The sequence below is a fragment of the Pseudopipra pipra genome, unplaced genomic scaffold, assembly GCF_036250125.1.
Source record: "Pseudopipra pipra isolate bDixPip1 unplaced genomic scaffold, bDixPip1.hap1 HAP1_SCAFFOLD_119, whole genome shotgun sequence".
Classification (NCBI taxonomy): domain Eukaryota; kingdom Metazoa; phylum Chordata; class Aves; order Passeriformes; family Pipridae; genus Pseudopipra; species Pseudopipra pipra.
In genome coordinates this window covers 61,456-75,316 of record NW_026990598.1, presented here as the reverse complement: position 1 = coordinate 75,316, position 13,861 = coordinate 61,456, and the positions used below count along the sequence as shown (strand labels likewise).

At 56.7% G+C, this 13,861-nt stretch overlaps 1 protein-coding gene across 1 annotated transcript; it reads left to right on the top strand.

The window, feature by feature from the left end:
- Positions 1–239: 239 nt before the first annotated feature.
- On the top strand, positions 240–13,196 carry LOC135407990 (fibrinogen C domain-containing protein 1-like). The gene is made up of 5 exons (XM_064643389.1): positions 240–634; positions 4,366–6,776; positions 8,831–9,056; positions 10,290–10,427; positions 12,521–13,196. The coding sequence occupies exons 2-5, from the start codon at positions 6,360–6,362 to the stop codon at positions 13,087–13,089; spliced, it is 1,350 nt and encodes a 449-aa protein (XP_064499459.1). The 5' UTR covers positions 240–634; positions 4,366–6,359; the 3' UTR covers positions 13,090–13,196.
- Positions 13,197–13,861: the final 665 nt, after the last annotated feature.

Here is a 13,861-nt window from a genome sequence, read left to right as displayed (position 1 = left end):
AAAAATAAATAAAAATAATTTCTTAAATATTAGTAAAATAATAACTAATATTGAAATATTAATAAAGTCGATTACAACTAAATCAATGAATTAAAAATAAATAAAATTAAATAATTGAATATAAATAAAAATAAATAAAATCAGATAATTAAATATAAATAAAATAAAGATATTCAAAGGTTAATAAATTTTCTTAAAATTAAATCAATAAAAACAAATTAAAATAAAACATCAACTATAAATAAAATAACATTTAACGATTAATTATGAACAATGAATCAAACCACTACTTTCCCTGCCATCCATGGCCAGGCCGGGAACCTTTCCCACCAAAACCCGGGAGACTCCCCAAAAACCACCTTCCCGGGGGAGTTTTGGGGGGAGGAGGAGGAGGAGGAGCCTCTTCCCGCTGCCAAGACTCGGGATTAATCCCGCGGGAGCCGCTCAGGTCACGGAATCCTCCCAATCCCCCTCCGGGCCCGCCGGCTCTCTCGGCCCTATTTTTAGAGCCGTGAGAGGATCAGCGGGAATCAGGATTCCGTAGGATTCCATTCCGGGGCCTCGGGATGAGCCCCCGCTCCCCACGGGCAGCCCCAGCCGGAGGCGCCGGGAAAAGCGGCCGGGAAGTTGGGAGGTAGGTGGGAATTCCAGAGGGGAGGGATGATCCCGTTCCTTTGGCTCTGCCGGAGTGGGATAGGGATGGATTTGGGGCGGGAGAAACCGCGGGATCGGAGCTGGGTGAGGGAAGTCCTGGAGTTGGGAAAAGGGCTCTGAAGGGATCCTGATTTCCCTGGATCCTGGTTTCTCTGGATCCTGATTTCCCTGGATCTTGATTTCCCTGGATCCTGATTTCCATGGATCCTGATTTCTCTGGATCCTGATTTCCCTGGATCCTGATTTCCCTGGATCCTGATTTCTCTGGATCCTGATTTCCCTGGATCCTGATTTCCCTGGATCCTGATTTCCCTGGATCCTGATTTCTCTGGATCTTGATTTCCCTGGATCCTGATTTCCCTGGATCCTGATTTCTCTGGATCCTGATTTCCCTGGATCCTGATTTCTCTGGATCCTGATTTCCCTGGATCCTGATTTCCCTGGATCCTGATTTCTCTGGATCCTGATTTCCCTGGATCCTGATTTCCCTGGATCCTGATTTCCCTGGATCCCGATTTCCCTGGATCCTGATCTGCCTGAACCCAAATTTCACTGTATCCCAATTTGTCTGGATCCCAATTTCTCTGCATCCAAACCTCTCCGGATCCTGATTTGTCTGGACCCCGATTTCACTGAATCCCGATTTTCCTCACTAAATCCTGATTTGTCTGGACCCTGATTTCACTGAATCCCGATTTTCCTCACTAAATCCTTCTTTCCCTGGATCCTGCTTTCCCTGAATCCTGATTTTCCTGGATCCTGATTTGTCTGAACCCCGATTTCACTGAATTCCAATTTCTCTGGATCCTGATTTGTCCTCACCCAAATTTCCCTAAATCCCGATTTCCCTGGATCCTGATTTGTCTGGATCTCGATTTGTCTGGATCCCAATTTCTCTGAATCCCGATTTCCCTGGATCCTGATTTGCCTGGACCCAAATTTCACTGTATCCCAATTTGTCTGGATCCCAATTTGTCTGGATCCCAATTTCACTGAATCCCAGTTTCTCTGGATCCCAAATTCCCTGGATCCTGATTCCTCTGCATCCCAATTTCTCTGCATCCCGATCTCTCTGGATCCTGATTTGTCCTCACCCCAATTTCTCTGAATTCCAACTTCTCTGGATCCTGATTTGTCTGGACCCCAATTTCTTTGAATCTCAATTTCTCTGGACCCCAATTTCTCTGGATACCAAATTCCCTGGATCCTGATTTGTCTGGATCCTGATCTGTCTGGACCCCAATTCCACTGAATCCTGATTTCCCTGGATCCTGATTTGTATGGATCTCAAATTTCACTGAATCCCAATTTCTCTGCATCCCAATCTCTCTGGATCCTGATTTGTCCAGACCCCAATTTGTCTAAATTCCAACTTCTCTGGATCCTGATTTGTCTGGACCCCAATTTCACGGAATCCCAATTTCCCTGGATCCTGATTTGTCTGGACCCCAATTTCACTGGATCCCAATTTCTCTGGATCCCAAATTTCCTGGATGCCAATTCTCTGGACACCAAATTCTCTGGATCCTGGTTTACCTGGAACCCAATTTTCCTGGATCCTGGTTTACCTTGATCCCAAATTCCCTGAATCCCAATTTATCTGAATCCCAATTTCTCTGGATCACAATTTCTCTGCATCCAAATCTCTCTGGATCCTGATTTGTCCTCACCCCAATTTCTCTGGATCCCAGTTTCCCCGGATCCCAAAATTTTCTGTACCCAGGTTTTTCTGGGTCCCAGTTTATCCTGATCTTGATTCCTCAGGATCACAAATTCTCTGGATCCCAAACTCTTTGAATCCTGGTTTCTCTGGATCCAGATCCATCCACACTGTCCTGGGTCCATCCAGACCATCCCAGATCCATCCAGACCATCCCAGATCCATCCAGGCGATCCCAGATCCATCCAGACTGTCCCAGATCCATCCAGACCGTCCCAGATCCATCCAGACCATCCCAGATCCATCCAGGCTATCCCGGATCCATCCAGGCTATCCCAGATCCATCCAGACTGTCCCAGATCCATCCAGACTGTCCCAGACCCATCCAGGCTGTCCCAGATCCATCCAGACCATCCCAGATCCATCCAGACTGTCCCGGATCCATCCAGGCTATCCCAGATCCATCCAGGCTATCCCAGATCCATCCAGGCTGTCCCGGATCCATCCAGACTGTCCCAGATCCATCCAGGCTGTCCCAGATCAATCCAGACTGTCCCAGACCCATCCAGGCTATCCCAGATCCATCCACAATGTCCCAGATCCATCCACAATGTCCCAGATCCATTCAGACCATCCCAGATCCATCCAGACTGTCCCAGACCCATCCAGGCTGTCCCAGATCCATCCAGACCATCCCAGATCCATCCAGACTGTCCCGGATCCATCCAGGCTATCCCAGATCCATCCAGGCTATCCCAGATCCATCCAGGCTGTCCCGGATCCATCCAGACTGTCCCAGATCCATCCAGACTGTCCCGGATCCATCCAGGCTATCCCAGATCCATCCAGGCTATCCCAGATCCATCCAGGCTATCCCAGATCCATCCAGACTGTCCTGGGTCCATCCAGACTGTCCCAGATCCATCCAGGCTGTCCCAGACCCATCCAGGTTATCCCAGATCCATCCAGACCATCCCAGATCCATCCACAATGTCCCAGATCCATCCACAATGTCCCAGATCCATTCAGACCATCCCAGATCCATCCAGACTGTCCCAGACCCATCCAGGCTGTCCCAGATCCATCCAGACCATCCCAGATCCATCCAGACTGTCCCGGATCCATCCAGGCTATCCCAGATCCATCCAGGCTATCCCAGATCCATCCAGGCTGTCCCGGATCCATCCAGACTGTCCCAGATCCATCCAGACTGTCCCGGATCCATCCAGGCTATCCCAGATCCATCCAGGCTATCCCAGATCCATCCAGGCTATCCCAGATCCATCCAGACTGTCCTGGGTCCATCCAGACTGTCCCAGATCCATCCAGGCTGTCCCAGATCAATCCAGACTGTCCCAGACCCATCCAGGTTATCCCAGATCCATCCAGACTGTCCCAGATCCATCCACAATGTCCCAGATCCATTCAGACCATCCCAGATCCGTCCAGGTTATCCCAGATCCATCCACACTGTCCCAGATCCATCCAGGCTATCCCAGATCCATCCAGGCTATCCCGGATCCATCCAGGCTATCCCAGATCCAGGGGGGTTTTGTTGTCTGGGATCCCTACCAGGCACTGGATAATTCCATTTCTGGTTGTGTATTCCAAGGAAAAATCAGACACAGGGACATGGAGAGAGCCCCAAATCCATGTCCTGTGTCCTTGGGAATGGCTGGAGTGGGATCTGATCCATGTCCTGTGTCCCTGGGAATGGCTGGAGTGGGATCTGATCCATGGCCTGTGTCCCTGGAATGGCTGGAGTGGGATCTGATCCATGTCCTGTGTCCCTGGAATGGCTGGAATGGGATCTGATCCATGTTCTGTGTCCCTGGGAATGGCTGGAGAGGATCTAATCCATGTCCTGTGTCCTTGGGAATGGCTGGAGTGGGATCTGATCCATGTCCTGTGTCTTTGGGAATGGCTGGAGGGAGCTGGGAAAGGCTGGGAAGGATCAATCCCTTCCCTGTGGACTCCCAGGATTCTGGGAAGGCTCCACCCTTCCTCTCCATCCCATCTCCTTGCTCTGATTCCCATTTTTCCCGTTTCAGGTGGAATCCCGGGATGCCCGGCGGGGGGGATCCATCCCGTTCCCACACGTGGTCCTGAGCGGGCGGAATCCCCTTCCCGAGGGAATCCCGGAGAGCGGAGAAGCTCCTGCTGGAGCCCAGCCCGGCCTGGGGGACACCGGGAAGGACATTCCATGGGAACAGGCGCTGGCACCTTCCGTAGGAGCTCTGGGATCCCTATGGATGCCCCGATCCCACAGAGCTGCATTCCCAGGATGAGAGCTGGGGTTATTCCCTGATCCCACAGAGCTGCATTCCCAGGATGAGAGCTGGGGTTATTCCCTGATCCCACAGAGCTGCATTCCCAGGATGAGAGCTGGGGTTATTCCCTGATCCCACAGAGCTGCATTCCCAGGATGAGAGCTGGGGTTATTCCCTGATCCCACAGAGCTGCATTCCCAGGATGAGAGCTGGGGTTATTCCCTGATCCCAAAGAGCTGCATTCCCAGGAAAAGACCTGATCCCAAAGAGCTGTATCTCCCAGGAGAAGAGCTGGTGTTATTCCCAGATCCTACGGAGTTGCAATTCCAAGCAGAAGACTTGGTGTTATTCCCTGATCCCAAAGAGCTGCATCTCCTGGGAGAAGCCCTGGTGTTATTCCCTGATTCCATGGAGCTGCAATTTCCAGGAGAACCCCTGGGTGTTATTCCCAGATCCTACAGAGTTGCAATTCCAAGGAGAAGCCCTGGTGTTATTCCTTGATCCCATAGGGCTGCAATTCCCTGATCCCATAGAGCTGCAATTCCCAGGAGAAGACCTGGTGTTATTCCCTGATCCCAGAGAGCTGCAATTCCCAAGAGAACCTCTGGGTGTTATTCCCTGATCCTACAGGGCTGCAATTCCTGGGAGAAGCCCCGGTGTTATTGATTCCCAGGATAAGAGCTGGTGTTATTCCCTGATCCCAAAGAGCTGCATTCCCGAAAGAAGCCCTGGTGTTATTCCCTGATCCCATCAATCTGCACCTCCCAAGATAAAACCTGGTGCTATTCCCTGATCCCGTAGAGCTGCAATTCCCAGGAGAAGCCTTGGAGTTATTTATTCCCTGATCCCCAATCCTACAGAGCTGCAATTCCCAGGAAAAGACTTGGTGCTATTTATTCCCTGATCCCACAGAGCTGCATTCCCAGGAGAAAACCTGGTGTTATTCCCTGATCCCAAAGAGCTGCATTCCTGGGAGAAGCCCGGGTGTTATTCCCTGATCCCAAAGAGCTGCATTCCTGGGAGAAAACCTGGTATTATTCCCTGATCCCAGAGAGTTGCAATTCCCAAGAGAACCTCTGGGTGTTATTCATTCCCTGATCCCAAAGAGCTGCAATTCCAAGGAGAAGCCCCGGTGTTATTCCCTGATCCCATAGGGCTGCAATTCCCTGATCCCAGAGAGCTGCAATTCCCAGGAGAACCTCTGGGTGTTATTCCCTGATCCCATAGGGCTGCAATTCCTGGGAGAAGAGCCGGTGTTATTTATTCCCTGATCCCATAGGGCTGCAATTCCCTGATCCCACAGACCTGCAATTCCTGGGAGAAGCCCTGGTGTTATTCCCAGATCCTACAGAGTTGCAATTCGCAGGAGAAGCCTTGGAGTTATTCATTCCCTAATCCCCCAGACCCACATTCCCAGGAGAAACCCCGGTGTTATTCATTCCCTGATCCCACAGACCCACATTCCCAGGAGAATTCCCGGTGTTATTTATTCCCTGATCTCACATTCCCGGGAGAACCCCCGGTGTTATTGATTCCCTGATCCCCCAGACCCACATTCCCGGGAGAACCCCCCGTGTTATTCCCTGATCCTACAGAGTTGCAATTCCCAGGAGAAGCAATGGAGTTATTTATTCCCTGATCCCACAGACCCAAATTCCCAGGAGAATCCCTGGTGTTATTCATTCCCTGATCCCCCAGACCCACATTCCCGGGAGAACCCCTGGTGTTATTCCCTGATCCCACAGACCCACATTCCCGGGAGAACCCCCGGTGTTATGCCCCGGGGAACTCCCCCCTCTCCCCCGGAACCCTCCGGACGCCCCCTCCGCGCCTCCCCCATGGAATTCCTCCTCTCCCTCGTCCTGCTCTCCTCCCTGCGGCTTTCCCGGGAGAAATCCCTTCCCGGGGCCTACCGGGACCACGAGGAGGGGCAGGACGGGGCGGGACTGATCCGGTGCGGGGAATACACCAACCAGGTGCTGCCCAACGGGCGCTGCCGGATCGTGGCGACGCTGCCGCAGGGGGACGAGCGGCGCTGCCCCGACATGTTCCGCTGCACCGACGAGGTCTCCTTCTGGCTCCACGAGAACGAGGAGCGCAAGCAGCAGATCCTGGAGCTCCGGGAGCTCATCGCCGAGCTCCAGGAGGAGCTGCGCAGCCACCGGCACCGCGTCAAGGCGCTGGAGACACAGGTGAGGGGGAAACGGGGAGGGAGGGGGGCGCTCGGTGGGATGGGATGGGCCCCAAATCCCAACTGGTCCTTCTGGGATGGCTGGAGGACACTCCATGTGCTGGGATGGGCCCCAAATCCCAATTGGTCCTTCTGGGATGGCTGGAGGACACTCCATGTGCTGGGATTGGCCCCAAATCCCAACTGTTCCTTCTGGGATGGCTGGAGGACACTCCATGTGCTGGGATGGGCCCCAAATCCCAACTGTTCCTTCTGGGATGGCTGGAGGACACTGGGTGTGATGGATGGGCCCCAAATCCCAACTGCTCCTTCTGGGATGGCTGGAGGACACTCCATGTGCTGGGATGGGCCCCAAATCCCAACTGGTCCTTCTGGGATGGCTGGAGGACACTCCATGTGTGATGGGATGGGCCCCAAATCCCAACTGGTCCTTCTGGGATGGCTGGAGGACACTCCATGTGTGATGGGATGGGCCCCAAATCCCAACTGGTCCTTCTGGGATGGCTGGAGGACACTGGGTGTGATGGGATGGGCCCCAAATCCCAACTGTTCCTTCTGGGATGGCTGGAGGACACTGGGTGTGATGGGATGGGCCCCAAATCCCAATTGGTCCTTCTGGGATGGCTGGAGGACACTTGGTGTGATGGGATGGGCCCCAAATCCCAACTGTTCCTTCTGGGATGGTTGGAGGACACTGGGTGTGATGGGATGGGCCCCAAATCCCAACTGTTCCTTCTGGGATGGCTGGAGGACACTCCATGTGCTGGGATGGGCCCTAAATCCCAATTGTTCCCTCTGGGATGGCTGGAGGACACTCCATGTGCTGGGATGGTCCCTAAATCCCAATTTCTCCTTCTGGGATGGCTGGAGGACACTCCATGTGCTGGGATGGGCCCTAAATCCCAATTGTTCCTTCTGGGATGGCTGGAGAACATTCCATGTGCTGGGATGGGCCCCAAATCCCAACTGTTCCCTCTGGGATGGCTGGAGGACACTCCATGCGCTGGGATGGTCCCTAAATCCCAATTTCTCCTTCCGGGATGGCTGGAGGACACTCCATGTGCTGGGATGGTCCCTAAATCCCATTTCTCCTTCTGGGATGGCTGGAGGACACTTGGTGTGATGGGATGGGCCCCACATCCCAACTGTTCCTTCTGGGATGGCTGGAGGACACTCCTGCATCAAATAGGAGAGCCGGGAATGTCCGTGGAGACCGGGACATGTTGGGAGCATCCTGGGGGTTTGGGATCCATCCCAGGGCTCCCATCCCCTGGAATCACCAGCGGGAATCTCCCGCCGGCTCATCCACGTGTTTGACGCTGGATTGGGGCGGGTTGATCCCAAAAACAAGGAGGAAAAGTGTCAGGAAGGGGCTGAGGTTCCGTCTCCAACCTGCTCCTGGGGGAACGGCACCGGCAGCGCCGCTTCCAGGGCGGAATTCCCGGCTCGTGGAGCCGCTGGAGCGAGTCTGGAGAGGGCTTGGAGATGTTGTGAGGGCTCTGGATCCGGGCTGGGAGAGCTGGGAATGGCCAGGCTGGATTTGGGAAGGATCCCGGGAGAGCTTGGAGCACATTCCAGAGGCTGAAGGGGCTCCAGGAGAGCTGGAGAGGGCCTGGGGCTCAGGGCCTGGAATGCCAGGCCCCAGGGAATGGATCCCAGTGGGAAAGGGGAGATTTGGGGGGGAGATTGGGAAGGGATTCCTGGCTGGGAGGGTGGGGAGGGGCTGGGCTGGAATTCCCAGAGAAGCTGTGGCTGCCCCTGGATCCCTGGGAGTGTCCAAGGCCGGGTTGGATTCCCTGGGATAGCGGGATGTGCCGGCGCTGGAACTCCATGACCTCCAAGGTCCCTTCCCACCCAAACCTTTCCAGGATTCCATAAGATGTTTGGAGAGGACCCCTCCACACCCTCCCTGCCTGTCCATGCCCTGAATCCCGGGAATATCGGGCTGTGGAGCAGGAAGAGGAGGAGGAGGAGGAGGAGGAGGAGAAGGAGGAGGAGGAGGAGGCACCACCTTGGGAATTCTCGATCCCATCCCTTTTCCCTCCTTTCCCGCAGCACGAGGAGTCGTCCGGGCGGAACCGGAGCCTGATCCAGCGTGTCCAGGACCTGGAGCAGCGGCAGGGGGAGTCCAGCACCCTGCAGCACATCCAGGCCACGCTCCTGTACGACATCCAGGCCCAGATCAACAACATCTCCGCCCTCGCCGACTGGGCCTGGAGGAATCCCAACTGCGCCGGCCCCGCCGGGATGCAGCTCCAGGAGGAGATGCACCAGCCAGGGGGTGGGAATGGGGCCGGGAATGGGGCCGGGAATGGGGCTGGGAATTGTGGGATAAGGGCTGGGAATCCAGGAGGAGATGCAGCATCCAGGGGGTGGGAATGGGGCTGGGGATGGGGCTGGGGATGGGAGGAACTCTGGGATAATGGATGGGAAACCAGGAAGAGATGGGAATGGGACTGGGAATGGGGCTGGGAATGGGGATGGGAATGGGAGGAACTGTGGGATAATGGTTGGGAATCCAGGAGGAGATGGGAATGGGGTTGGGAATGGGGCTGGGAACAACATTGGGAATGGGGTTGGGAATGAGGAGGAACTGTGGGATAATGGCTGGGGATCCAGAAGGAGATGCAGCATCCAGGGGATGGGAATGGGACTGGGAATGGGGCTGGGAGGAACTGTGGGATAATGGCTGGGAATGCAGGAGGAGATGGGAATGGGGCTGGGAATGAGGAGGAACTGTGGGATAATGGCTGGGAATCCAGGAGGAGATGCAGCATCCAGGTAATGAGAGAGCCCGGGAATGAGGTTAATGAGGTTTTCAGCTTTGGAAGAATCCTGGAATACTGGAATGGTTTGGGTGGGAAGGGTCCTTAAATCCCATCCCATTCCATGGGCAGGGACACCTCCCGCCATCCCAGGGAATCCAACCCGGCCTTGGACACTCCCAGGGATCCAGGGGCAGCCACAGCTTCTCTGGGAATTCCAGCCCAGCCCCTCCCCACCCTCCCAGCCAGGAATCCCTTCCCAATCTCCCCCCCAAATCTCCCCTTTCCCACTGGGATCCATTCCCTGGGGCCTGGCATTCCAGGCCCTGATCCCCAGGCCCTCTCCCGCTCTCCTGGAGCCCCTTCAGCCTCTGGAATGTGCTCCAAGCTCTCCCGGGATCCTTCCCAAATCCAGCCTGGCCATTCCCAGCTCTCCCAGCCTGGAGCCAGAGCCTGCCATTGGATCCATCCCCAGCCCAGCTCCTCCCTGGGAAGGAGTTCAGGGAACAATCCCGGGCTGGTTTGGGTGGGAAGGGACTTTAAATCCCACCCCGTGCCAGGGGCAGGGGCCTCTCCCACCATCCCAGATTTCTCCAAGCCCCCTCCACCCCCGGGATCCCCTCCGGGCTCCCTCGCCTCCCGAATTCCCAAAGCCGGGATCGACTTTCCCGGCTCCGCGGGATCCGCGCGGCGGGTCGGGAAGCGCGTCCCTGAGCGGGGGCTTCTCCCCGTTGTCTCCCACATTCCAGAGGGAAGGAACGCCCGGAACTGCCCCATCGACTGCGCCTCCGTCTACTCCAGCGGGATCCGGAGATCCGGGATCTACAGCGTCCTGCCCGCCGTGCCGGGAATGCCGCTGGAAGTGCTCTGCGACATGGACACCGAGGGTACGGGATGCAGGGAAGGGAATTCCCGGCGTCGGGAATTCCTTGGGATGGCGGGAGAAGGAGTGGGAAGACTCCCGTGCCGGTCCCGGCTCGGGAGTGGGGACAGATTTATGGGAATGCCGTCCCGGATCTGCAGCCCTGGAACGGTCGTGGCGCCCCCTAATTCCCGCTTTTCCGCCCCCGCTCCCCGAATTTGGGATGTGGGAAGGCTTGGGAAGCAGCACCGGGGGAGGAGAGGGAAGGGAGGGATATTCTGGAGCTGCCGTCAGTTCTGGGGGCGATTCCCAGCCGTGGGGATATCCTGGGAATCCCAAATCCTGGTGGGAATGGGGATTGAGGAGCGATCCAGGTTCTGGGAGCAGCTGGAAGGGGAAAAAAGAAAACCTGGAATAAATCCCTCTGGGAGGGATGGGTCAGGAACCACATCCCGGTGTTCCCAGGGATATTTAATGAGCCTCACGCTTCCAGGGACACCTAAAATTCCAGCTTTTTCCCGGAGACAGGGAGGTGAGGGAACGCCCTCCCGTGTTTTCAGGATCCCGGGATGTCCTGGGAGCCCGAGCAGGGGATGAGGGAAGGGATGGAAAGGGTGGAAAACGGCGGATCCTGTGGAATCTGGGATGGCCGAACCCGCGGGAGGGATTGGGATTGAGGAGAGGGGGGGTATTCCCAGGATTCCGTGGGATTGGGAGGAGCTGCTCTGCCCCCTAAAGGACAGGGAGCAGCGAGCAGGAAAGCCGGGAATGTCCACTTTGGGAGCATCCCGGGGGGTCGGGATCCATCCCAGGGCTCCCATCCCCTGGAATCACCAGCGGGAATCTCCCGCCGGCTCATCCACGTGTTTGACGCTGGATCGGGGGCGGGTTGATCCCAAAAACAAGGAGGAAAAGGGTCGGGAAGGGGCTGAGGTTCCGTCTCCAACCTGCTCCTGGGGGAACGGCACCGGCAGTGCTGCTTCCAGGGCGGAATTCCCGGCTCGTGGAGCCGCTGGAGCGAGTCTGGAGAGGGCTTGGAGATGTTGTGAGGGCTCTGGATCCGGGCTGGGAGAGCTGGGAATGGCCAGGCTGGATTTGGGAAGGATCCAGGCAGCTCCCACCTCCTGCCGCTCCGGGGGTGGTGATGGAGGGGCCGGAGCGGATCCTTAGGGAATGGGCACTTCCCGAGGGTTCCAGAGGTCCGAGGGGGGTTGAGATAATGCCCATGGGGTGGGATTCGGGATGTGGGGCCAGGGCTTGGAGTGGGATGATCCCCGTGGGTCGCTTCCTGACATTATGGAATCATGGAATGCCGGAATGGTTTGGGTGGGAAGAGGCCTTAAGGATCATCCCGTTCCAACCCCGACACCTCCCGCTATCCCAGGTGGCTCCAACCTTTCCTTGGACACTCCCAGGGATCCAGGGGCAGCCACAGCTTCTCTGGGAATTCCAGCCCAGCCCCTCCCCACCCTCCCAGCCAGGAATCCCTTCCCAATCTCCCCCCCAAATCTCCCCTTTCCCACTGGGATCCATTCCCTGGGGCCTGGCATTCCAGGCCCTGATCCCCAGTCCCTCTCCAGCTCTCCTGGAGCCCCTTCAGCCTCTGGAATGTGCTCCAAGCTCTCCCGGGATCCTTCCCAAATCCAGCCTGGCCATTCCCAGCTCTCCCAGCCTGGAGCCAGAGCCTGCCATTGGATCCATCCCCAGCCCAGCTCCTCCCTGGGAAGGAGTTCCGGGAACAAGGGGGTTCCCTGGGAATCTCGGCACTCAGGGCAGGGTCTCCCTTCCCCTTTCCTGCCTTTTCCATCCCCACATTCCAGAAAAATCCCTCTGACTGCATTCTGAGTGCCTTTCATCATGGAATCCTGGGATATTTTGGGTGGGAAGGGGCCTTAAATCCCATCCCATTCCATGTTCAGGGACACCTCCCGCTATCCCGGGGAATCCCACCCGGCCTTGGACACTCCCAGGGATGTGGATCCCACTCCCTTCCCACCCTCCACACGGATCCCCCGGGGCTTCCACCCCTCCAGTTCCTCTCCGTGCCCCCCCTCCCCGTGTTTTCCCTGGACATTCCCGTTGTCCCTGGACATTCCCATTGTCCCCGTGTCCCGGCAGGGGGGGGTTGGACGGTGATCCAGCGGCGCCAGGACGGCTCCGTGGATTTCAACCGGACGTGGAGCGAGTACCGGGACGGGTTCGGGGCCCTGAGCGGGGAGTTCTGGCTGGGCAACGACAACATCCACCGGCTCACCAGCCAGGGGGACTATTCCCTACGGATCGACCTGGAGGACTGGAACAACAAGCACAAACACGCCTTCTACCAGCTCTTCAGGTGGGACACTCCGGGGGCGGAGCCGGGGGGAGCCCATCCCATGGGAGACAGGCCTGGATGGGCCACGGCCTCCTTCCTGGATCATTCCTGCTCCATCCTGGGTATCCTTCCTGTTCCATCCTGGATATCCTTCCTGCTCCATCCTGGATGTCCTTCCTGTTCCATCCTGGATATCCTTCCTGCTCCATCCTGGATATCCTTCCTGCTCCATCCTGGAGATCCTTCCTGCTCCATCCTGGAGATCCTTCCTGCTCCATCCTGGAGATCCTTCCTGCTCCATCCTGGATCATTTCTGCTCCATCCTGGATATCCTTCCTGCTCCATCCTGGATATCCTTCCTGCATCCCCCTGATCCATCCTGGATCATTCCTGTTCCATCCTGGATATCCTTCCCGTTCCATCCTGGATATCTTTCCCGTTCCATCCTGGATATCCTTCCTGCTCATCCTGGATATCCTTCCTGCTCCACCCCAACAGTCCCCCCCATGGGCACAGGGGGGTCTCTGCACCCCAATATTCCCCCCGTGGGCTGTAGGGGGGTCTCTGCACCCCAAGAGTCCCCCCGTGGGCTGTAGGGGGGTCTCTGCACCCCAATATTCCCCCCCATGGGCACAGGGGGGTCTCTGCACCCCAATATTCCCCCCATGGGCACGGGGGGGGTCTCTGCACCCCAATATTCCCCCCCATGGGCACAGGGGGGTCTCTGCACCCCAATATTCCCCCCCATGGGCACAGGGGGGTCTCTGCACCCCAATAGTCCCCCATGGGCACAGGGGGGTCTCTGCACCCCAATATTCCCCCCGTGGGCTGTAGGGGGGTCTCTGCACCCCAATAGTCCCCCCGTGGGCTGTAGGGGGGTCTCTGTACTCCAATATTCCCCCCATGGGCTGTAGGGGGGTCTCTGCACCCCAATAGTCCCCCCATGGGCACAGGGGGGTCTCTGCACCCCAATAGTCCCCCATGGGCTGTAGGGGGGTCTCTGCACCCCAATATTCCCCCCATGGGCACAGGGGGGTCTCTGCACCCCAATATTCCCCCCATGGGCACAGGGGGGTCTCTGCACCCCAATAGTCCCCCCATGGGCACAGGGGGGTCTCTGCACCCCAATAGTCCCCCCCATGGGA

Excerpts from the sequence above, each read along its gene's own strand:
- LOC135407990 (XM_064643389.1), top strand. The coding sequence starts at position 6,360 with ATGCCCCGGGGAACTCCCCCCTCTCCCCCGGAACCCTCCGGACGCCCC. Across the intron at positions 9,057-10,289 it reads GGAGATGCACCAGCCAGGGG|AGGGAAGGAACGCCCGGAAC; the intron begins GTGGGAATGGGG and ends CCCACATTCCAG. Across the intron at positions 10,428-12,520 it reads CTGCGACATGGACACCGAGG|GGGGGGGTTGGACGGTGATC; the intron begins GTACGGGATGCA and ends GTGTCCCGGCAG.